Genomic DNA, 23,770 nt, shown 5'->3' with positions numbered 1-23,770 from the left:
GGTGTGAGGCTCGGTGTCAGGTTCAGCTTCAGCGTCAGGCTCGGCTTCGGCGTCAGGCTCGGCTTCGGTGTGAGGCTCGGTGTCAGGCTAAGCTTCGGTGTGAGGCTCGGTGTCAGGCTCGGCTTCGGTGTGAGGCTCGGCTTCGGTGTGAGGGTCGGTGTCAAGTTCGGCTTCGGCGTGAGGCTCGGCTTCGGTGTCAGGCTCGGCTTCGGTGTGAGGCTCGGCTTCTGTGTGAGGCTCGGAGTCAGGTTCGGCTTCGGCGTCAGGCTCGGCTTCGGCGTCAGGCTCGGCTTCGGCGTCAGGCTCGGCTTCGGCGTCAGGCTCGGCTTCGGTGTGAGGCTCGGCTTCGGCGTCAGGCTCGGCTTCGGCGTCAGGCTCGGCTTCGGCGTCAGGCTCGGCTTTGGTGTCTGGCTCGGCTTCGACGTCGGGCTCGGCTTCGGTGTCAGGATCGGCTTCGGTGTCAGGTTCGGCTTCGGTGTGAGGCTCGGCTTCGTTGTGAGGCTCGGTGTCAGGTTCGGCTTCGGCGTCAGGCTCGGCTTCGTTGTCAGGCTCGGCTTTGGTGTGAGGCTCGGCTTCGGTGTGAGGCTCGGCTTCGGTGTGAGGCTCGGTGTCAGGTTCGGCTTTGGCGTCAGGCTCGGCTTCGGTGTCGGGTTCGGTATGAGGCTCGGCTTCGGTGTGAGGCTCGGTGTCAGGTTCGGCTTCGGCGTCAGGCTCGGCTTCGGTATCAGGCTCGGCTTCGGTGTGAGGCTCGGCTTCGGTGTGAGGCTCGGTGTCAGGTTCGGCATCGGCGTCAGGCTCGGCTTCGGTGTCAGGCTCGGCTTCGGTGTGAGGCTCGGTGTCAGGTTCGGCTTCGGCGTCAGGCTCGGCTTCGGCGTCAGCCTCGGCTTCGGTGTCAGGCTTGGCTTCGGTGTGAGTCTCGGTGTCAGGTTTGGCTTCGGCGTCAGGCTCGGCTTCGGTGTCAGGCTCGGCTTCGGTTTGAGGCTCGGTGTCGGGTTCGGCTTCGGCATCAGGCTCGCCTTCGGCGTCAGGCTCGGCTTTGGTGTGAGGCTCGGTGTCAGGTTCGGCTTCGGCGTCAGGCTCGGCTTCGGCGTCAGCCTCGGCTTCGGTGTCAGGCTTGGCTTCGGTGTGAGGCTCGGTGTCAGGTTCGGCTTCGGCGTCAGGTTCGGCTTCGGCGTGAGGCTCGGCTTCGGTGTCAGGCTCGGCTTCGGTGTGAGGCTCGGCGTCAGGTTCGGCTTCGGCGTCAGGCTCGGCTTCGGCGTCAGGCTCGGCTTCGGGATCATGCTCGGCTTCGGTGTCAGGCTCGGCTTCGGTGTGAGGCTCGGCTTCGGCGTCAGGCTCGGCTTTGGTGTCTGGCTCGGCTTCGGTGTCGGGCTCGGCTTCGGTGTGAGGATCGGCTTCGGTGTGAGTCTCGGCTTCGGTGTGAGGCTCGGTGTGAGGCTCAGCTTCGGTGTGAGGCTCGGTGTGAGGCTCGGCTTCGGTGTGAGGCTCGGCTTCGGTGTGAGGCTCGGTGTCAGGTTCGGCTTCGGTGTGAGGCTCGGCTTCGGTGTGAGGCTCGGTGTCAGGTTCGGCTTCGGCGTCAGGCTCGGCTTCGGTATCAGGCTCGGCTTCGGTGTGAGGCTCGGCTTCGGTGTGAGGCTCGGTGTCAGGTTCGGCATCGGCGTCATTCTCGGCTTCGGTTTCAGGCTCGGCTTCGGTGTGAGGCTCGGTGTCAGGTTCGGCTTCGGCGTCAGGCTCGGCTTCGGCGTCAGCCTCGGCTTCGGTGTCAGGCTTGGCTTCGGTGTGAGTCTCGGTGTCAGGTTTGGCTTCGGCGTCAGGCTCGGCTTCGGTGTCAGGCTCGGCTTCGGTGTGAGGCTCGGTGTCGGGTTCGGCTTCGGCATCAGGCTCGCCTTCGGCGTCAGGCTCGGCTTTGGTGTGAGGCTCGGTGTCAGGTTCGGCTTCGGCGTCAGGCTCGGCTTCGGTGTCAGGATCGGCTTCGGTGTCAGGTTCGGCTTCGGTGTCAGGTTCGGCTTCGGTGTGAGGCTCGGCTTCGTTGTGAGGCTCGGTGTCAGGTTCGGCTTCGGCGTCAGGCTCGGCTTCGTTGTCAGGCTCGGCTTTGGTGTGAGGCTCGGCTTCGGTGTGAGGCTCGGCTTCGGTGTGAGGCTCGGTGTCAGGTTCGGCTTTGGCGTCAGGCTCGGCTTCGGTGTCGGGTTCGGTATGAGGCTCGGCTTCGGTGTGAGGCTCGGTGTCAGGTTCGGCTTCGGCATCAGGCTCGGCTTCGGTATCAGGCTCGGCTTCGGTGTGAGGCTCGGCTTCGGTGTGAGGCTCGGTGTCAGGTTCGGCATCGGCGTCAGGCTCGGCTTCGGTGTCAGGCTCGGCTTCGGTGTGTGGCTCGGTGTCAGGTTCGGCTTCGGCGTCAGGCTCGGCTTCGGCGTCAGCCTCGGCTTCGGTGTCAGGCTTGGCTTCGGTGTGAGTCTCGGTGTCAGGTTTGGCTTCGGCGTCAGGCTCGGCTTCGGTGTCAGGCTCGGCTTCGGTTTGAGGCTCGGTGTCGGGTTCGGCTTCGGCATCAGGCTCGCCTTCGGCGTCAGCCTCGGCTTCGGTGTCAGGCTTGGCTTCGGTGTGAGGCTCGGTGTCAGGTTCGGCTTCGGCGTCAGGTTCGGCTTCGGCGTGAGGCTCGGCTTCGGTGTCAGGCTCGGCTTCGGTGTGAGGCTCGGCTTCGGTGTCGGGCTCGGCTTCGGTGTCAGGCTCGGCTTCGGCGTCAGGCTCGGCTTCGGGATCATGCTCGGCTTCGGTGTCAGGCTCGGCTTCGGTGTGAGGCTCGGCTTCGGCGTCAGGCTCGGCTTTGGTGTCTGGCTCGGCTTCGATGTCGGGCTCGGCTTCGGTGTGAGGATCGGCTTCGGTGTGAGTCTCGGCTTCGGTGTGAGGCTCGGTGTGAGGCTCGGCTTCGGTGTGAGGCTCGGCTTCGGCGTCAGGCTCGGCTTTGGTGTCTGGCTCGGCTTCGATGTCGGGCTCGGCTTCGGTGTGAGGATCGGCTTCGGTGTGAGTCTCGGCTTCGGTGTGAGGCTCGGTGTGAGGCTCGGCTTCGGTGTGAGGCTCGGTGTGAGGCTCGGCTTCGGTGTGAGGCTCGGCTTCGGTGTGAGGTTCGGTGTCAGGTTCGGCTTCGGTGTGAGGCTCGGCTTCGGTGTGAGGCTCGGTGTCAGGTTCGGCTTCGGCGTCAGGCTCGGCTTCGTTGTCAGGCTCAGCTTTGGTGTGAGGCTCGGCTTCGGTGTGAGGCTCGGCTTCGGTGTGAGGCTCGGTGTCATGTTCGGCTTTGGCATCAGGCTCGGCTTCGGTGTCGGGTTCGGTGTGAGGCTCGGCTTCGGTGTGAGGCTCGGTGTCAGGTTCGGCTTCGGCGTCAGGCTCGGCTTCGGTATCAGGCTCTGCTTCGGCGTGAGGCTCGGCTTCGGTGTGAGGACACGGCTTCGGTGTGAGGCTCGGCTTCGGTGTGAGGCTCGGCGTCAGGTTCGGCTTCGGCGTCAGGCTCGGCTTCGGTGTCAGGATCGGCTTCGGTGTCAGGTTCGGCTTCGGTGTCAGGTTCGGCTTCGGTGTGAGGCTCGGCTTCGTTGTGAGGCTCGGTGTCAGGTTCGGCTTCGGCGTCAGGCTCGGCTTCGTTGTCAGGCTCGGCTTTGGTGTGAGGCTCGGCTTCGGTGTGAGGCTCGGCTTCGGTGTGAGGCTCGGTGTCAGGTTCGGCTTTGGCGTCAGGCTCGGCTTCGGTGTCGGGTTCGGTATGAGGCTCGGCTTCGGTGTGAGGCTCGGTGTCAGGTTCGGCTTCGGCATCAGGCTCGGCTTCGGTATCAGGCTCGGCTTCGGTGTGAGGCTCGGCTTCGGTGTGAGGCTCGGTGTCAGGTTCGGCATCGGCGTCAGGCTCGGCTTCGGTGTCAGGCTCGGCTTCGGTGTGTGGCTCGGTGTCAGGTTCGGCTTCGGCGTCAGGCTCGGCTTCGGCGTCAGCCTCGGCTTCGGTGTCAGGCTTGGCTTCGGTGTGAGTCTCGGTGTCAGGTTTGGCTTCGGCGTCAGGCTCGGCTTCGGTGTCAGGCTCGGCTTCGGTTTGAGGCTCGGTGTCGGGTTCGGCTTCGGCATCAGGCTCGCCTTCGGCGTCAGCCTCGGCTTCGGTGTCAGGCTTGGCTTCGGTGTGAGGCTCGGTGTCAGGTTCGGCTTCGGCGTCAGGTTCGGCTTCGGCGTGAGGCTCGGCTTCGGTGTCAGGCTCGGCTTCGGTGTGAGGCTCGGCTTCGGTGTCGGGCTCGGCTTCGGTGTCAGGCTCGGCTTCGGCGTCAGGCTCGGCTTCGGGATCATGCTCGGCTTCGGTGTCAGGCTCGGCTTCGGTGTGAGGCTCGGCTTCGGCGTCAGGCTCGGCTTTGGTGTCTGGCTCGGCTTCGATGTCGGGCTCGGCTTCGGTGTGAGGATCGGCTTCGGTGTGAGTCTCGGCTTCGGTGTGAGGCTCGGTGTGAGGCTCGGCTTCGGTGTGAGGCTCGGTGTGAGGCTCGGCTTCGGTGTGAGGCTCGGCTTCGGTGTGAGGTTCGGTGTCAGGTTCGGCTTCGGTGTGAGGCTCGGCTTCGGTGTGAGGCTCGGTGTCAGGTTCGGCTTCGGCGTCAGGCTCGGCTTCGTTGTCAGGCTCAGCTTTGGTGTGAGGCTCGGCTTCGGTGTGAGGCTCGGCTTCGGTGTGAGGCTCGGTGTCATGTTCGGCTTTGGCATCAGGCTCGGCTTCGGTGTCGGGTTCGGTGTGAGGCTCGGCTTCGGTGTGAGGCTCGGTGTCAGGTTCGGCTTCGGCGTCAGGCTCGGCTTCGGTATCAGGCTCTGCTTCGGCGTGAGGCTCGGCTTCGGTGTGAGGACACGGCTTCGGTGTGAGGCTCGGCTTCGGTGTGAGGCTCGGCGTCAGGTTCGGCTTCGGCGTCAGGCTCGGCTTCGGTGTGAGGCTCGGCTTCAGTGTGAGGCTCGGTGTCAGGTTCGGCTTCGGCATCAGGCTCGGCTTCGGCGTCAGGCTCGGCTTCGGCGTCAGTCTCGGCTTCGGTGTGAGGCTCGGCTTCGGCTTCGGTGTTAGGCTCGGTGTCAGGCTCGGCTTCGGCGTCAGGCTCGGCTTCGGCGTCAGTCTCGGCTTCGGTGTGAGAATCGGCTTCGGCGTCGGGCTCGGCCTCGGTGTCGGGCTGGGCTTCGGTGTCGGGCTCGGCTTCGGTGTCAGGCTCAGCTTCGGCGTCAGGCTCGGCTTCGGCGTCAGGCTCGGCTTCGGCGTCAGGCTCGGCTTCGGTGTGAGGCACGGCTTCGGTGTCAGGCCTGGCTTCGGTGTCAGGCTCGGCTTCGGTGTGAGGCTCGGCTTTGGTGTGAGGCTCGGTGTCAGGCTCGGCTTCGGTGTGAGGCTCGGCTTCGGTGTGAGGCTCGGTGTCAGGTTCGGCTTCGGCGTCAGGCTCGGCTTCGATGTCAGGCTCGGCTTCGGCGTCAGGCTCGGCTTCGGTGTGAGGCACGGCTTCTGTGTCAGGCTCGGCTTCGGTGTGAGGCTCGGTGTCAGGTTCAGCTTCAGCGTCAGGCTCGGCTTCGGCGTCAGGCTCGGCTTCGGTGTGAGGCTCGGTGTCAGGCTAAGCTTCGGTGTGAGGCTCGGTGTCAGGCTCGGCTTCGGTGTGAGGCTCGGCTTCGGTGTGAGGGTCGGTGTCAGGTTCGGCTTCGGCGTGAGGCTCGGCTTCGGTGTCAGGCTCGGCTTCGGTGTGAGGCTCGGCTTCTGTGTGAGGCTCGGAGTCAGGTTCGGCTTCGGCGTCAGGCTCGGCTTCGGCGTCAGGCTCGGCTTCGGCGTCAGGCTCGGCTTCGGCGTCAGGCTCGGCTTCGGTGTGAGGCTCGGCTTCGGCGTCAGGCTCGGCTTCGGCGTCAGGCTCGGCTACGGCGTCAGGCTCGGCTTCGGTGTGAGGCTCGGTGTGAGGCTCAGCTTCGGTGTGAGGCTCGGTGTGAGGCTCGGCTTCGGTGTGAGGCTCGGCTTCGGTGTGAGGCTCGGTGTCAGGTTCGGCTTCGGTGTGAGGCTCGGCTTCGGTGTGAGGCTCGGTGTCAGGTTCGGCTTCGGCGTCAGGCTCGGCTTCGGTATCAGGCTCGGCTTCGGTGTGAGGCTCGGCTTCGGTGTGAGGCTCGGTGTCAGGTTCGGCATCGGCGTCATTCTCGGCTTCGGTGTCAGGCTCGGCTTCGGTGTGAGGCTCGGTGTCAGGTTCGGCTTCGGCGTCAGGCTCGGCTTCGGCGTCAGCCTCGGCTTCGGTGTCAGGCTTGGCTTCGGTGTGAGTCTCGGTGTCAGGTTTGGCTTCGGCGTCAGGCTCGGCTTCGGTGTCAGGCTCGGCTTCGGTGTGAGGCTCGGTGTCGGGTTCGGCTTCGGCATCAGGCTCGCCTTCGGCGTCAGGCTCGGCTTTGGTGTGAGGCTCGGTGTCAGGTTCGGCTTTGGCGTCAGGCTCGGCTTCGGTGTCGGGTTCGGTATGAGGCTCGGCTTCGGTGTGAGGCTCGGTGTCAGGTTCGGCTTCGGCATCAGGCTCGGCTTCGGTATCAGGCTCGGCTTCGGTGTGAGGCTCGGCTTCGGTGTGAGGCTCGGTGTCAGGTTCGGCATCGGCGTCAGGCTCGGCTTCGGTGTCAGGCTCGGCTTCGGTGTGTGGCTCGGTGTCAGGTTCGGCTTCGGCGTCAGGCTCGGCTTCGGCGTCAGCCTCGGCTTCGGTGTCAGGCTTGGCTTCGGTGTGAGTCTCGGTGTCAGGTTTGGCTTCGGCGTCAGGCTCGGCTTCGGTGTCAGGCTCGGCTTCGGTTTGAGGCTCGGTGTCGGGTTCGGCTTCGGCATCAGGCTCGCCTTCGGCGTCAGCCTCGGCTTCGGTGTCAGGCTTGGCTTCGGTGTGAGGCTCGGTGTCAGGTTCGGCTTCGGCGTCAGGTTCGGCTTCGGCGTGAGGCTCGGCTTCGGTGTCAGGCTCGGCTTCGGTGTGAGGCTCGGCTTCGGTGTCGGGCTCGGCTTCGGTGTCAGGCTCGGCTTCGGCGTCAGGCTCGGCTTCGGGATCATGCTCGGCTTCGGTGTCAGGCTCGGCTTCGGTGTGAGGCTCGGCTTCGGCGTCAGGCTCGGCTTTGGTGTCTGGCTCGGCTTCGATGTCGGGCTCGGCTTCGGTGTGAGGATCGGCTTCGGTGTGAGTCTCGGCTTCGGTGTGAGGCTCGGTGTGAGGCTCGGCTTCGGTGTGAGGCTCGGTGTGAGGCTCGGCTTCGGTGTGAGGCTCGGCTTCGGTGTGAGGTTCGGTGTCAGGTTCGGCTTCGGTGTGAGGCTCGGCTTCGGTGTGAGGCTCGGTGTCAGGTTCGGCTTCGGCGTCAGGCTCGGCTTCGTTGTCAGGCTCAGCTTTGGTGTGAGGCTCGGCTTCGGTGTGAGGCTCGGCTTCGGTGTGAGGCTCGGTGTCATGTTCGGCTTTGGCATCAGGCTCGGCTTCGGTGTCGGGTTCGGTGTGAGGCTCGGCTTCGGTGTGAGGCTCGGTGTCAGGTTCGGCTTCGGCGTCAGGCTCGGCTTCGGTATCAGGCTCTGCTTCGGCGTGAGGCTCGGCTTCGGTGTGAGGACACGGCTTCGGTGTGAGGCTCGGCTTCGGTGTGAGGCTCGGCGTCAGGTTCGGCTTCGGCGTCAGGCTCGGCTTCGGTGTCAGGATCGGCTTCGGTGTCAGGTTCGGCTTCGGTGTCAGGTTCGGCTTCGGTGTGAGGCTCGGCTTCGTTGTGAGGCTCGGTGTCAGGTTCGGCTTCGGCGTCAGGCTCGGCTTCGTTGTCAGGCTCGGCTTTGGTGTGAGGCTCGGCTTCGGTGTGAGGCTCGGCTTCGGTGTGAGGCTCGGTGTCAGGTTCGGCTTTGGCGTCAGGCTCGGCTTCGGTGTCGGGTTCGGTATGAGGCTCGGCTTCGGTGTGAGGCTCGGTGTCAGGTTCGGCTTCGGCATCAGGCTCGGCTTCGGTATCAGGCTCGGCTTCGGTGTGAGGCTCGGCTTCGGTGTGAGGCTCGGTGTCAGGTTCGGCATCGGCGTCAGGCTCGGCTTCGGTGTCAGGCTCGGCTTCGGTGTGTGGCTCGGTGTCAGGTTCGGCTTCGGCGTCAGGCTCGGCTTCGGCGTCAGCCTCGGCTTCGGTGTCAGGCTTGGCTTCGGTGTGAGTCTCGGTGTCAGGTTTGGCTTCGGCGTCAGGCTCGGCTTCGGTGTCAGGCTCGGCTTCGGTTTGAGGCTCGGTGTCGGGTTCGGCTTCGGCATCAGGCTCGCCTTCGGCGTCAGCCTCGGCTTCGGTGTCAGGCTTGGCTTCGGTGTGAGGCTCGGTGTCAGGTTCGGCTTCGGCGTCAGGTTCGGCTTCGGCGTGAGGCTCGGCTTCGGTGTCAGGCTCGGCTTCGGTGTGAGGCTCGGCTTCGGTGTCGGGCTCGGCTTCGGTGTCAGGCTCGGCTTCGGCGTCAGGCTCGGCTTCGGGATCATGCTCGGCTTCGGTGTCAGGCTCGGCTTCGGTGTGAGGCTCGGCTTCGGCGTCAGGCTCGGCTTTGGTGTCTGGCTCGGCTTCGATGTCGGGCTCGGCTTCGGTGTGAGGATCGGCTTCGGTGTGAGTCTCGGCTTCGGTGTGAGGCTCGGTGTGAGGCTCGGCTTCGGTGTGAGGCTCGGTGTGAGGCTCGGCTTCGGTGTGAGGCTCGGCTTCGGTGTGAGGTTCGGTGTCAGGTTCGGCTTCGGTGTGAGGCTCGGCTTCGGTGTGAGGCTCGGTGTCAGGTTCGGCTTCGGCGTCAGGCTCGGCTTCGTTGTCAGGCTCAGCTTTGGTGTGAGGCTCGGCTTCGGTGTGAGGCTCGGCTTCGGTGTGAGGCTCGGTGTCATGTTCGGCTTTGGCATCAGGCTCGGCTTCGGTGTCGGGTTCGGTGTGAGGCTCGGCTTCGGTGTGAGGCTCGGTGTCAGGTTCGGCTTCGGCGTCAGGCTCGGCTTCGGTATCAGGCTCTGCTTCGGCGTGAGGCTCGGCTTCGGTGTGAGGACACGGCTTCGGTGTGAGGCTCGGCTTCGGTGTGAGGCTCGGCGTCAGGTTCGGCTTCGGCGTCAGGCTCGGCTTCGGTGTGAGGCTCGGCTTCAGTGTGAGGCTCGGTGTCAGGTTCGGCTTCGGCATCAGGCTCGGCTTCGGCGTCAGGCTCGGCTTCGGCGTCAGTCTCGGCTTCGGTGTGAGGCTCGGCTTCGGCTTCGGTGTTAGGCTCGGTGTCAGGCTCGGCTTCGGCGTCAGGCTCGGCTTCGGCGTCAGTCTCGGCTTCGGTGTGAGAATCGGCTTCGGCGTCGGGCTCGGCCTCGGTGTCGGGCTGGGCTTCGGTGTCGGGCTCGGCTTCGGTGTCAGGCTCAGCTTCGGCGTCAGGCTCGGCTTCGGCGTCAGGCTCGGCTTCGGCGTCAGGCTCGGCTTCGGTGTGAGGCACGGCTTCGGTGTCAGGCCTGGCTTCGGTGTCAGGCTCGGCTTCGGTGTGAGGCTCGGCTTTGGTGTGAGGCTCGGTGTCAGGCTCGGCTTCGGTGTGAGGCTCGGCTTCGGTGTGAGGCTCGGTGTCAGGTTCGGCTTCGGCGTCAGGCTCGGCTTCGATGTCAGGCTCGGCTTCGGCGTCAGGCTCGGCTTCGGTGTGAGGCACGGCTTCTGTGTCAGGCTCGGCTTCGGTGTGAGGCTCGGTGTCAGGTTCAGCTTCAGCGTCAGGCTCGGCTTCGGCGTCAGGCTCGGCTTCGGTGTGAGGCTCGGTGTCAGGCTAAGCTTCGGTGTGAGGCTCGGTGTCAGGCTCGGCTTCGGTGTGAGGCTCGGCTTCGGTGTGAGGGTCGGTGTCAGGTTCGGCTTCGGCGTGAGGCTCGGCTTCGGTGTCAGGCTCGGCTTCGGTGTGAGGCTCGGCTTCTGTGTGAGGCTCGGAGTCAGGTTCGGCTTCGGCGTCAGGCTCGGCTTCGGCGTCAGGCTCGGCTTCGGCGTCAGGCTCGGCTTCGGCGTCAGGCTCGGCTTCGGTGTGAGGCTCGGCTTCGGCGTCAGGCTCGGCTTCGGCGTCAGGCTCGGCTACGGCGTCAGGCTCGGCTTCGGTGTGAGGCTCGGTGTGAGGCTCAGCTTCGGTGTGAGGCTCGGTGTGAGGCTCGGCTTCGGTGTGAGGCTCGGCTTCGGTGTGAGGCTCGGTGTCAGGTTCGGCTTCGGTGTGAGGCTCGGCTTCGGTGTGAGGCTCGGTGTCAGGTTCGGCTTCGGCGTCAGGCTCGGCTTCGGTATCAGGCTCGGCTTCGGTGTGAGGCTCGGCTTCGGTGTGAGGCTCGGTGTCAGGTTCGGCATCGGCGTCATTCTCGGCTTCGGTGTCAGGCTCGGCTTCGGTGTGAGGCTCGGTGTCAGGTTCGGCTTCGGCGTCAGGCTCGGCTTCGGCGTCAGCCTCGGCTTCGGTGTCAGGCTTGGCTTCGGTGTGAGTCTCGGTGTCAGGTTTGGCTTCGGCGTCAGGCTCGGCTTCGGTGTCAGGCTCGGCTTCGGTGTGAGGCTCGGTGTCGGGTTCGGCTTCGGCATCAGGCTCGCCTTCGGCGTCAGGCTCGGCTTTGGTGTGAGGCTCGGTGTCAGGTTCGGCTTTGGCGTCAGGCTCGGCTTCGGTGTCGGGTTCGGTATGAGGCTCGGCTTCGGTGTGAGGCTCGGTGTCAGGTTCGGCTTCGGCATCAGGCTCGGCTTCGGTATCAGGCTCGGCTTCGGTGTGAGGCTCGGCTTCGGTGTGAGGCTCGGTGTCAGGTTCGGCATCGGCGTCAGGCTCGGCTTCGGTGTCAGGCTCGGCTTCGGTGTGTGGCTCGGTGTCAGGTTCGGCTTCGGCGTCAGGCTCGGCTTCGGCGTCAGCCTCGGCTTCGGTGTCAGGCTTGGCTTCGGTGTGAGTCTCGGTGTCAGGTTTGGCTTCGGCGTCAGGCTCGGCTTCGGTGTCAGGCTCGGCTTCGGTTTGAGGCTCGGTGTCGGGTTCGGCTTCGGCATCAGGCTCGCCTTCGGCGTCAGCCTCGGCTTCGGTGTCAGGCTTGGCTTCGGTGTGAGGCTCGGTGTCAGGTTCGGCTTCGGCGTCAGGTTCGGCTTCGGCGTGAGGCTCGGCTTCGGTGTCAGGCTCGGCTTCGGTGTGAGGCTCGGCTTCGGTGTCGGGCTCGGCTTCGGTGTCAGGCTCGGCTTCGGCGTCAGGCTCGGCTTCGGGATCATGCTCGGCTTCGGTGTCAGGCTCGGCTTCGGTGTGAGGCTCGGCTTCGGCGTCAGGCTCGGCTTTGGTGTCTGGCTCGGCTTCGATGTCGGGCTCGGCTTCGGTGTGAGGATCGGCTTCGGTGTGAGTCTCGGCTTCGGTGTGAGGCTCGGTGTGAGGCTCGGCTTCGGTGTGAGGCTCGGTGTGAGGCTCGGCTTCGGTGTGAGGCTCGGCTTCGGTGTGAGGTTCGGTGTCAGGTTCGGCTTCGGTGTGAGGCTCGGCTTCGGTGTGAGGCTCGGTGTCAGGTTCGGCTTCGGCGTCAGGCTCGGCTTCGTTGTCAGGCTCAGCTTTGGTGTGAGGCTCGGCTTCGGTGTGAGGCTCGGCTTCGGTGTGAGGCTCGGTGTCATGTTCGGCTTTGGCATCAGGCTCGGCTTCGGTGTCGGGTTCGGTGTGAGGCTCGGCTTCGGTGTGAGGCTCGGTGTCAGGTTCGGCTTCGGCGTCAGGCTCGGCTTCGGTATCAGGCTCTGCTTCGGCGTGAGGCTCGGCTTCGGTGTGAGGACACGGCTTCGGTGTGAGGCTCGGCTTCGGTGTGAGGCTCGGCGTCAGGTTCGGCTTCGGCGTCAGGCTCGGCTTCGGTGTGAGGCTCGGCTTCAGTGTGAGGCTCGGTGTCAGGTTCGGCTTCGGCATCAGGCTCGGCTTCGGCGTCAGGCTCGGCTTCGGCGTCAGTCTCGGCTTCGGTGTGAGGCTCGGCTTCGGCTTCTGTGTTAGGCTCGGTGTCAGGCTCGGCTTCGGCGTCAGGCTCGGCTTCGGCGTCAGTCTCGGCTTCGGTGTGAGAATCGGCTTCGGCGTCGGGCTCGGCCTCGGTGTCTGGCTGGGCTTCGGTGTCGGGCTCGGCTTCGGTGTCAGGCTCAGCTTCGGCGTCAGGCTCGGCTTCGGCGTCAGGCTCGGCTTCGGCGTCAGGCTCGGCTTCGGTGTGAGGCACGGCTTCGGTGTCAGGCTCGGCTTCGGTGTCAGGCTCAGCTTCGGTGTGAGGCTCGGCTTTGGTGTGAGGCTCGGTGTCAGGCTCGGCTTCGGTGTGAGGCTCGGCTTCGGTGTGAGGCTCGGTGTCAGGTTCGGCTTCGGCGTCAGGCTCGGCTTCGATGTCAGGCTCGGCTTCGGCGTCAGGCTCGGCTTCGGTGTGAGGCACGGCTTCGGTGTCAGGCTCGGCTTCGGTGTGAGGCTCGGTGTCAGGTTCAGCTTCAGCGTCAGGCTCGGCTTCGGCGTCAGGCTCGGCTTCGGTGTGAGGCTCGGTGTCAGGCTAAGCTTCGGTGTGAGGCTCGGTGTCAGGCTCGGCTTCGGTGTGAGGCTCGGCTTCGGTGTGAGGGTCGGTGTCAGGTTCGGCTTCGGCGTGAGGCTCGGCTTCGGTGTCAGGCTCGGCTTCGGTGTGAGGCTCGGCTTCTGTGTGAGGCTCGGAGTCAGGTTCGGCTTCGGCGTCAGGCTCGGCTTCGGCGTCAGGCTCGGCTTCGGCGTCAGGCTCGGCTTCAGCGTCAGGCTCGGCTTCGGTGTGAGGCTCGGCTTCGGCGTCAGGCTCGGCTTCGGCGTCAGGCTCGGCTTCGGCGTCAGGCTCGGCTTCGGTGTGAGGCTCGGTGTGAGGCTCAGCTTCGGTGTGAGGCTCGGTGTGAGGCTCGGCTTCGGTGTGAGGCTCGGCTTCGGTGTGAGGCTCGGTGTCAGGTTCGGCTTCGGTGTGAGGCTCGGCTTCGGTGTGAGGCTCGGTGTCAGGTTCGGCTTCGGCGTCAGGCTCGGCTTCGGTATCAGGCTCGGCTTCGGTGTGAGGCTCGGCTTCGGTGTGAGGCTCGGTGTCAGGTTCGGCATCGGCGTCATTCTTGGCTTCGGTGTCAGGCTCGGCTTCGGTGTGAGGCTCGGTGTCAGGTTCGGCTTCGGCGTCAGGCTCGGCTTCGGCGTCAGCCTCGGCTTCGGTGTCAGGCTTGGCTTCGGTGTGAGTCTCGGTGTCAGGTTTGGCTTCGGCGTCAGGCTCGGCTTCGGTGTCAGGCTCGGCTTCGGTGTGAGGCTCGGTGTCGGGTTCGGCTTCGGCATCAGGCTCGCCTTCGGCGTCAGGCTCGGCTTTGGTGTGAGGCTCGGTGTCAGGTTCGGCTTCGGCGTCAGGCTCGGCTTCGGTGTCAGGATCGGCTTCGGTGTCAGGTTCGGCTTCGGTGTCAGGTTCGGCTTCGGTGTGAGGCTCGGCTTCGTTGTGAGGCTCGGTGTCAGGTTCGGCTTCGGCGTCAGGCTCGGCTTCGTTGTCAGGCTCGGCTTTGGTGTGAGGCTCGGCTTCGGTGTGAGGCTCGGCTTCGGTGTGAGGCTCGGTGTCAGGTTCGGCTTTGGCGTCAGGCTCGGCTTCGGTGTCGGGTTCGGTATGAGGCTCGGCTTCGGTGTGAGGCTCGGTGTCAGGTTCGGCTTCGGCGTCAGGCTCGGCTTCGGTATCAGGCTCGGCTTCGATGTGAGGCTCGGCTTCGGTGTGAGGCTCGGTGTCAGGTTTGGCTTCGGCGTCAGGCTCGGCTTCGGTGTCAGGCTCGGCTTCGGTTTGAGGCTCGGTGTCGGGTTCGGCTTCGGCATCAGGCTCGCCTTCGGCGTCAGGCTCGGCTTCGGTGTCGGGTTCGGTGTGAGGCTCGGCTTCGGTGTGAGGCTCGGTGTCAGGTTCGGCTTCGGCGTCAGGCTCGGCTTCGGTATCAGGCTCTGCTTCGGCGTGAGGCTCGGCTTCGGTGTGAGGACACGGCTTCGGTGTGAGGCTCGGCTTCGGTGTGAGGCTCGGCGTCAGGTTCGGCTTCGGCGTCAGGCTCGGCTTCGGTGTGAGGCTCGGCTTCAGTGTGAGGCTCGGTGTCAGGTTCGGCTTCGGCATCAGGCTCGGCTTCGGCGTCAGGCTCGGCTTCGGCGTCAGTCTCGGCTTCGGTGTGAGGCTCGGCTTCGGCTTCGGTGTTAGGCTCGGTGTCAGGCTCGGCTTCGGCGTCAGGCTCGGCTTCGGCGTCAGTCTCGGCTTCGGTGTGAGAATCGGCTTCGGCGTCGGGCTCGGCCTCGGTGTCGGGCTGGGCTTCGGTGTCGGGCTCGGCTTCGGTGTCAGGCTCAGCTTCGGCGTCAGGCTCGGCTTCGGCGTCAGGCTCGGCTTCGGCGTCAGGCTCGGCTTCGGTGTGAGGCACGGCTTCGGTGTCAGGCTCGGCTTCGGTGTCAGGCTCGGCTTCGGTGTGAGGCTCGGCTTTGGTGTGAGGCTCGGTGTCAGGCTCGGCTTCGGTGTGAGGCTCGGCTTCGGTGTGAGGCTCGGTGTCAGGTTCGGCTTCGGCGTCAGGCTCGGCTTCGATGTCAGGCTCGGCTTCGGCGTCAGGCTCGGCTTCGGTGTGAGGCACGGCTTCGGTGTCAGGCTCGGCTTCGGTGTGAGGCTCGGTGTCAGGTTCAGCTTCAGCGTCAGGCTCGGCTTCGGCGTCAGGCTCGGCTTCGGTGTGAGGCTCGGTGTCAGGCTAAGCTTCGGTGTGAGGCTCGGTGTCAGGCTCGGCTTCGGTGTGAGGCTCGGCTTCGGTGTGAGGGTCGGTGTCAGGTTCGGCTTCGGCGTGAGGCTCGGCTTCGGTGTCAGGCTCGGCTTCGGTGTGAGGCTCGGCTTCTGTGTGAGGCTCGGAGTCAGGTTCGGCTTCGGCGTCAGGCTCGGCTTCGGCGTCAGGCTCGGCTTCGGCGTCAGGCTCGGCTTCGGCGTCAGGCTCGGCTTCGGTGTGAGGCTCGGCTTCGGCGTCAGGCTCGGCTTCGGCGTCAGGCTCGGCTTCGGCGTCAGGCTCGGCTTCGGTGTGAGGCTCGGTGTGAGGCTCAGCTTCGGTGTGAGGCTCGGTGTGAGGCTCGGCTTCGGTGTGAGGCTCGGCTTCGGTGTGAGGCTCGGTGTCAGGTTCGGCTTCGGTGTGAGGCTCGGCTTCGGTGTGAGGCTCGGTGTCAGGTTCGGCTTCGGCGTCAGGCTCGGCTTCGGTATCAGGCTCGGCTTCGGTGTGAGGCTCGGCTTCGGTGTGAGGCTCGGTGTCAGGTTCGGCATCGGCGTCATTCTCGGCTTCGGTGTCAGGCTCGGCTTCGGTGTGAGGCTCGGTGTCAGGTTCGGCTTCGGCGTCAGGCTCGGCTTCGGCGTCAGCCTCGGCTTCGGTGTCAGGCTTGGCTTCGGTGTGAGTCTCGGTGTCAGGTTTGGCTTCGGCGTCAGGCTCGGCTTCGGTGTCAGGCTCGGCTTCGGTGTGAGGCTCGGTGTCGGGTTCGGCTTCGGCATCAGGCTCGGCTTCGGCGTCAGGCTCGGCTTTGGTGTGAGGCTCGGTGTCAGGTTCGGCTTCGGCGTCAGGCTCGGCTTCGGTGTCAGGATCGGCTTCGGTGTCAGGTTCGGCTTCGGTGTCAGGTTCGGCTTCGGTGTGAGGCTCGGCTTCGTTGTGAGGCTCGGTGTCAGGTTCGGCTTCGGCGTCAGGCTCGGCTTCGTTGTCAGGCTCGGCTTTGGTGTGAGGCTCGGCTTCGGTGTGAGGCTCGGCTTCGGTGTGAGGCTCGGTGTCAGGTTCGGCTTTGGCGTCAGGCTCGGCTTCGGTGTCGGGTTCGGTATGAGGCTCGGCTTCGGTGTGAGGCTCGGTGTCAGGTTCGGCTTCGGCGTCAGGCTCGGCTTCGGTATCAGGCTCGGCTTCGATGTGAGGCTCGGCTTCGGTGTGAGGCTCGGTGTCAGGTTTGGCTTCGGCGTCAGGCTCGGCTTCGGTGTCAGGCTCGGCTTCGGTTTGAGGCTCGGTGTCGGGTTCGGCTTCGGCATCAGGCTCGCCTTCGGCGTCAGGCTCGGCTTTGGTGTGAGGCTCGGTGTCAGGTTCGGCTTCGGCGTCAGGCTCGGCTTCGGCGTCAGCCTCGGCTTCGGTGTCAGGCTTGGCTTCGGTGTGAGGCTCGGTGTCAGGTTCGGCTTCGGCGTGAGGCTCGGCTTCGGTGTGAGGACACGGCTTCGGTGTGAGGCTCGGCTTCGGTGTGAGGCTCGGCGTCAGGTTCGGCTTCGGCGTCAGGCTCGGCTTCGGTGTGAGGCTCGGCTTCAGTGTGAGGCTCGGTGTCAGGTTCGGCTTCGGCATCAGGCTCGGCTTCGGCGTCAGGCTCGGCTTCGGCGTCAGTCTCGGCTTCGGTGTGAGGCTCGGCTTCGGCTTCGGTGTTAGGCTCGGTGTCAGGCTCGGCTTCGGCGTCAGGCTCGGCTTCGGCGTCAGTCTCGGCTTCGGTGTGAGAATCGGCTTCGGCGTCGGGCTCGGCCTCGGTGTCGGGCTGGGCTTCGGTGTCGGGCTCGGCTTCGGTGTCAGGCTCAGCTTCGGCGTCAGGCTCGGCTTCGGCGTCAGGCTCGGCTTCGGCGTCAGGCTCGGCTTCGGTGTGAGGCACGGCTTCGGTGTCAGGCTCGGCTTCGGTGTCAGGCTCGGCTTCGGTGTGAGGCTCGGCTTTGGTGTGAGGCTCGGTGTCAGGCTCGGCTTCGGTGTGAGGCTCGGCTTCGGTGTGAGGCTCGGTGTCAGGTTCGGCTTCGGCGTCAGGCTCGGCTTCGATGTCAGGCTCGGCTTCGGCGTCAGGCTCGGCTTCGGTGTGAGGCACGGCTTCGGTGTCAGGCTCGGCTTCGGTGTGAGGCTCGGTGTCAGGTTCAGCTTCAGCGTCAGGCTCGGCTTCGGCGTCAGGCTCGGCTTCGGTGTGAGGCTCGGTGTCAGGCTAAGCTTCGGTGTGAGGCTCGGTGTCAGGCTCGGCTTCGGTGTGAGGCTCGGCTTCGGTGTGAGGGTCGGTGTCAGGTTCGGCTTCGGCGTGAGGCTCGGCTTCGGTGTCAGGCTCGGCTTCGGTGTGAGGCTCGGCTTCTGTGTGAGGCTCGGAGTCAGGTTCGGCTTCGGCGTCAGGCTCGGCTTCGGCGTCAGGCTCGGCTTCGGCGTCAGGCTCGGCTTCGGCGTCAGGCTCGGCTTCGGTGTGAGGCTCGGCTTCGGCGTCAGGCTCGGCTTCGGCGTCAGGCTCGGCTTCGGCGTCAGGCTCGGCTTCGGTGTGAGGCTCGGTGTGAGGCTCAGCTTCGGTGTGAGGCTCGGTGTGAGGCTCGGCTTCGGTGTGAGGCTCGGCTTCGGTGTGAGGCTCGGTGTCAGGTTCGGCTTCGGTGTGAGGCTCGGCTTCGGTGTGAGGCTCGGTGTCAGGTTCGGCTTCGGCGTCAGGCTCGGCTTCGGTATCAGGCTCGGCTTCGGTGTGAGGCTCGGCTTCGGTGTGAGGCTCGGTGTCAGGTTCGGCATCGGCGTCATTCTCGGCTTCGGTGTCAGGCTCGGCTTCGGTGTGAGGCTCGGTGTCAGGTTCGGCTTCGGCGTCAGGCTCGGCTTCGGCGTCAGCCTCGGCTTCGGTGTCAGGCTTGGCTTCGGTGTGAGTCTCGGTGTCAGGTTTGGCTTCGGCGTCAGGCTCGGCTTCGGTGTCAGGCTCGGCTTCGGTGTGAGGCTCGGTGTCGGGTTCGGCTTCGGCATCAGGCTCGGCTTCGGCGTCAGGCTCGGCTTTGGTGTGAGGCTCGGTGTCAGGTTCGGCTTCGGCGTCAGGCTCGGCTTCGGTGTCAGGATCGGCTTCGGTGTCAGGTTCGGCTTCGGTGTCAGGTTCGGCTTCGGTGTGAGGCTCGGCTTCGTTGTGAGGCTCGGTGTCAGGTTCGGCTTCGGCGTCAGGCTCGGCTTCGTTGTCAGGCTCGGCTTTGGTGTGAGGCTCGGCTTCGGTGTGAGGCTCGGCTTCGGTGTGAGGCTCGGTGTCAGGTTCGGCTTTGGCGTCAGGCTCGGCTTCGGTGTCGGGTTCGGTATGAGGCTCGGCTTCGGTGTGAGGCTCGGTGTCAGGTTCGGCTTCGGCGTCAGGCTCGGCTTCGGTATCAGGCTCGGCTTCGATGTGAGGCTCGGCTTCGGTGTGAGGCTCGGTGTCAGGTTTGGCTTCGGCGTCAGGCTCGGCTTCGGTGTCAGGCTCGGCTTCGGTTTGAGGCTCGGTGTCGGGTTCGGCTTCGGCATCAGGCTCGCCTTCGGCGTCAGGCTCGGCTTTGGTGTGAGGCTCGGTGTCAGGTTCGGCTTCGGCGTCAGGCTCGGCTTCGGCGTCAGCCTCGGCTTCGGTGTCAGGCTTGGCTTCGGTGTGAGGCTCGGTGTCAGGTTCGGCTTCGGCGTCAGGTTCGGCTTCGGCGTGAGGCTCGGCTTCGGTGTCAGGCTCGGCTTCGGTGTGAGGCTCGGCGTCAGGTTCGGCTTCGGCGTCAGGCTCGGCTTCGGCGTCAGGCTCGGCTTCGGGATCATGCTCGGCTTCGGTGTCAGGCTCGGCTTCGGTGTGAGGCTCGGCTTCGGCGTCAGGCTCGGCTTTGGTGTCTGGCTCGGCTTCGGTGTCGGGCTCGGCTTCGGTGTGAGGATCGGCTTCGGTGTGAGTCTCGGCTTCGGTGTGAGGCTCGGTGTGAGGCTCGGCTTCGGTGTGAGGCTCGGTGTGAGGCTCGGCTTCGGTGTGAGGCTCGGCTTCGGTGTGAGGCTCGGTGTCAGGTTCGGCTTCGGTGTGAGGCTCGGCTTCGGTGTGAGGCTCGGTGTCAGGTTCGGCTTCGGCGTCAGGCTCGGCTTCGGTATCAGGCTCGGCTTCGGTGTGAGGCTCGGCTTCGGTGTGAGGCTCGGTGTCAGGTTCGGCATCGGCGTCATTCTCGGCTTCGGTGTCAGGCTCGGCTTCGGTGTGAGGCTCGGTGTCAGGTTCGGCTTCGGCGTCAGGCTCGGCTTCGGCGTCAGCCTCGGCTTCGGTGTCAGGCTTGGCTTCGGTGTGAGTCTCGGTGTCAGGTTTGGCTTCGGCGTCAGGCTCGGCTTCGGTGTCAGGCTCGGCTTCGGTGTGAGGCTCGGTGTCGGGTTCGGCTTCGGCATCAGGCTCGCCTTCGGCGTCAGGCTCGGCTTTGGTGTGAGGCTCGGTGTCAGGTTCGGCTTCGGCGTCAGGCTCGGCTTCGGCGTCAGCCTCGGCTTCGGTGTCAGGCTTGGCTTCGGTGTGAGGCTCGGTGTCAGGTTCGGCTTCGGCGTCAGGTTCGGCTTCGGCGTGAGGCTCGGCTTCGGTGTCAGGCTCGGCTTCGGTGTGAGGCTCGGCATCAGGTTCGGCTTCGGCGTCAGGCTCGGCTTCGGCGTCAGGCTCGGCTTCGGGATCATGCTCGGCTTCGGTGTCAGGCTCGGCTTCGGTGTGAGGCTCGGCTTCGGCGTTAGGCTCGGCTTCGGCGTCAGGCTCGGCTTCGGCGTCAGGCTCGGCTTTGGTGTCTGGCTCGGCTTCGGTGTCGGGCTCGGCTTCGGTGTGAGGATCGGCTTCGGTGTGAGGCTCGGCTTCGGTGTGAGGCTCGGTGTGAGGCTCGGCTTCGGTGTGAGGCTCGGTGTGAGGCTCGGCTTCGGTGTGAGGCTCGGCTTCGGTGTGAGGCTCGGTGTCAGGTTCGGCTTCGGTGTGAGGCTCGGCTTCGGTGTGAGGCTCGGTGTCAGGTTCGGCTTCGGCGTCAGGCTCGGCTTCGTTGTCAGGCTCAGCTTTGGTGTGAGGCTCGGCTTCGGTGTGAGGCTCGGCTTCGGTGTGAGGCTCGGTGTCATGTTCGGCTTTGGCGTCAGGCTCGGCTTCGGTGTCGGGTTCGGTGTGAGGCTCGGCTTCGGTGTGAGGCTCGGTGTCAGGTTCGGCTTCGGCGTCAGGCTCGGCTTCGGTATCAGACTCGGCTTCGGTGTGAGGCTCGGCTTCGGTGTGAGGCTCGGTGTCAGGTTCGGCTTCGGCGTCAGGCTCGGCTTCGGTGTCAGGCTCGGCTTCGGTGTGAGGCTCGGTTTCAGGCTCGGCTTAGGTGTCAGGCTCGGCTTAGGTGTCCGGCTCGGCTTCGGTGTGAGGCTCGGCTTCGGTGTCAGGCTCGGCTTAGGTGTCAGGCTCGGCTTCGGTGTGAGGCTCAGCTTCGGTGTGAGGCTCGGCTTCGGTGTGAGACTCGGCTTCGGTGTGAGACTCGGCTTCGGTGTGAGGCTCGGCTTCGGTGTCAGGCTCGGCTTGTCCACCAGAGGTCGCCTTCTTAGTTGTAGAGCTTCTCTGGTTGTGGATGTTTCTTCAAAATGCACCAATGATTGTCTGAGATGGGATCTTCTCCTTTCTTTCTCGGGTAGAGGAGTCAAATTCTATATCCCTTTACATACACAGCTGCAGACTTTCAAATGTTCTGGTCTAGTCTTTGTCTTCTTCACCTCGTGAAGGTGTTTCTTTCCTAAGTTACAGTATTTATCTTCTTCACCTTGTGAAGGCCCTAAAAATTGTCAAAGATTCCAGCCGCCCTAGTCATAGACTGTTCTCTCTGCTAACGCACAGCAAGCGGTACCGGAGTACCAAGTGTAGGTCCAAAAGGCTTCTTGACAGTTCTACACCGAAGTCACAAGACTCCTGAACAGATAATCAAATGGCTACCCAGACGTTTTAGGTATTTTTCTTAAAACTGCATTGTTGGTTAAGGGATTGTAAGTAAGCATTTCACTGCAAGGTCTACTACACCTGTTGTATTCGGAGCATTTGACAAATAACATTTTGATTTGAATGTGTTTCCCTCCTATGTTAATGTATGTGGTTCATACAGTTTTTATTAACGTCACAAAATAATAAACAATGTGACAGGATTATTCTTCAGATCTCCACGGACCGTTCTTAAACATTCACATCTTAGAAATATTGTTTTAAAGTTCTCTCTTTCTGTGTTTATAGTTTTGGGCAGAAAAATGTTTCTGTAACAAAGACATTCCTTTCCCAATACTGAGGAGCAAAGGGAGAGATTCCCCCTCCTGCTTTAATTTACGACCGAGTGTTAAGGTGTCAAAACCGCCCACCCCCCCCCCCATTCCTCTCCTTCTGTGGGTAAGAGGGTCAGGTTGTTGTCAGCTATTTACCAAGCTGATCTGAGGCCTTTGATCCTCGACCAGGAGAGTCATGACAGAATACAGCGATCTATCGTAATGTTGTCTTTCTGATACAGAATACAACAATGTATCGTAATGTTGTCTTTCTGATACAGAATACAGCGATGTATCGTAATGTTGTCTTTCTGATACAGAATACAACAATGTATCGTAATGTTGTCTTTCTGATACAGAATACAACAATGTATCGTAATGTTGTCTTTCTGACAGAATACAGCAATGTATCGTAATGTTGTCTTTCTGATACAGAATACAGCAATGTATCGTAATGTTGTCTTTCTGATACAGAATACAGCAATGTATCGTAATGTTGTCAATCTGATACAGAATACAGCGATGTATCGTAATGTTGTCTTTCTGATACAGAATACAGCGATCTATCGTAATGTTGTCTTTCTGATACAGAATACAGCGATCTATCGTAATGTTGTCTTTCTGATACAGAATACAGCGATGTATCGTAATGTTGTCTTTCTGATACAGAATACAGCGATCTATCGTAATGTTGTCTTTCTGATACAGAATACAGCGATGTATCGTAATGTTGTCTTTCTGATACAGAATACAGCGATGTATCGTAATGTTGTCTTTCTGATACAGAATACAGCGATGTATCGTAATGTTGTCTTTCTGATACAGAATACAGCGATCTATCGCAATGTTGTATTTCTGATACAGAATACAGCGATGTATCGCAATGTTGTATTTCTGATACAGAATACAGCGATGTATCGTAATGTTGTCAATCTGATACAGAATACAGCGATGTATCGTAATGTTGTCTTTCTGATACAGAATACAGCGATCTATCGTAATGTTGTCTTTCTGATACAGAATACAGCGATCTATCGTAATGTTGTCTTTCTGATACAGAATACAGTGATGTATCGTAATGTTGTCTTTCTGATACAGAATACAGCGATCTATCGTAATGTTGTCTTTCTGATACAGAATACAGCGATGTATCGTAATGTTGTCTTTCTGATACAGAATACAGCGATGTATCGTAATGTTGTCTTTCTGATACAGAATACAGCGATGTATCGTAATGTTGTCTTTCTGATACAGAATACAGCGATCTATCGCAATGTTGTATTTCTGATACAGAATACAGCGATGTATCGAAATGTTGTATTTCTGATACAGAATACAGCGATGTATCGTAATGTTGTCTTTCTGATACAGAATACAGCGATGTATCATAATGTTGTATTTTTGCCGGATCGCTTTTATATGTATTTTCAATCAACCAATCATGGCAAACTTTTATATGCATTATGCATTTTTAATTGTCCAATCAACCAATCACCACCTCTGACTCTTCTTTTCTTTAGGATTCATTAAAGAAGTATCCGTGTGGAGGGGAACACACCCCCAGCCCCATCGCCTCCGCTGTTCCTCTGTCTGCCGCCCCATCTCTGACCACTGACACTCAACTCACCGCAGTCACCACCACTACCGAGGCCGGTCACACCATCGCTCTGCTCGGGGACAAGAACGGATGGCTGCACAAGGTGTGTATACAAACACACACACACACACACACACACAGTAATGAGAGACACACACACACACACACACACACACACACACACACACACACAGTAATGAGAGACACACACAGAGGCACACACACCATCGCATTGCTGGGGGACAAGAACGGGAGGCTGCACATCAGTGGCAGGGTGTTTCTGTAGGCTAAACTAGCTAGCTGCATTTGCTAGCTAAGTACGTGAAACTCTCTATTTCTCTGCTTCTCCTTCCTTTTGGAGGAAATTAATTTAAAAACTGTTCAACTATTGTCTTTCTCTCTCTTTGAGTCAACTACTCACCACATTTTATGCACTGCAGTGCTAGCTAACTGTAGCTTATGCTTTCAGTACTAGATTAATACTCTGATCCTTTGATTGGGTGGACAACATTTCAGTTCATGCTGCAAGAGCTCTGAGAGGTCGGAGGACATCCTCCAGAAGTTGTCATAATTACTGGGTAAGTCTATGGAAGGGGGTGAGAACCATGAGCCTCCTAGGTTTTGTATTGAAGTCAATGTACCCAGAGGAGGACGGAAGCTAGCTGTCCTCCGGCTACACCGTGGTGCTAACCTACAGAGTGCTGTTGAAGCTACTATAGACCTTCATTACAAAACAGTGTGTTTTTAATAAATTATTTGGTGACGTGACTATATTTAGTATAGTTTTATATAAAATGGATAACTTTAAATGTTTCGCAATTTTTATATTTATGAAATTCACTGAGGAGGCTGGTCCTCCCCCAGGCAACCCAGGGACTCCCATCGTATGTTAGCAATCTATTTGAATTTTTTTCTCGTCTTATTTTCTGGTGATTATAAAGGCAAGGCGAAGTTATCAACATTTTTCAAATGAATAGATTTGGTAGATTAGTTTTAAATGATGTGTTACCTCTCCACATTATAATTGGATGATGAAGTGTAAAGTCTAACGTAGCCTATCAGAACAGCTGTTTAGTTGGTTAAAGGTTAGCCATGTGTTGGCAAAAACATTATGTCCAAGTCAACAAAGCTTATCAGCAGGCAGCGGCTGCCGGGTGCTTTTTTTTTAAAGCTTATGTCACGTTCTCCATTACACCATTACACATTCTCCATTACACCATTACACGTTCTCCATTACACGTTCTCCATTACACGTTCTCAATTACACCATTACACCTGTCCATTACACGTTCTCCATTACACGTTCTCCATTACACCATTACACGTTCTTCATTACACGTTCTCCATTGCATGTTCTCAATTACACCA

At 61.7% G+C, this 23,770-nt stretch overlaps 1 protein-coding gene across 1 annotated transcript in view; it reads left to right on the top strand.

Moving 5' to 3' along the window:
- Positions 1–23,770, top strand: part of LOC106566319 (plexin-B3) — a 218,084-nt gene that overhangs the window by 124,613 nt on the left and 69,701 nt on the right. Inside the window, exon 4 of the mRNA XM_082959781.1 lies at positions 22,326–22,505. Coding sequence (XP_082815907.1) covers positions 22,326–22,505 — 180 coding nt within the window. The remainder of the gene's footprint in view (positions 1–22,325; positions 22,506–23,770) is intronic.

Source organism: Salmo salar, chromosome 13, assembly GCF_965601325.2.
Source record: "Salmo salar chromosome 13, fSalSal1, whole genome shotgun sequence".
In the NCBI taxonomy this organism is placed as follows: domain Eukaryota; kingdom Metazoa; phylum Chordata; class Actinopteri; order Salmoniformes; family Salmonidae; genus Salmo; species Salmo salar.
The sequence above is the reverse complement of the archived record's forward strand: the minus strand, read 5'-3'. Positions and strand labels throughout refer to the sequence as shown.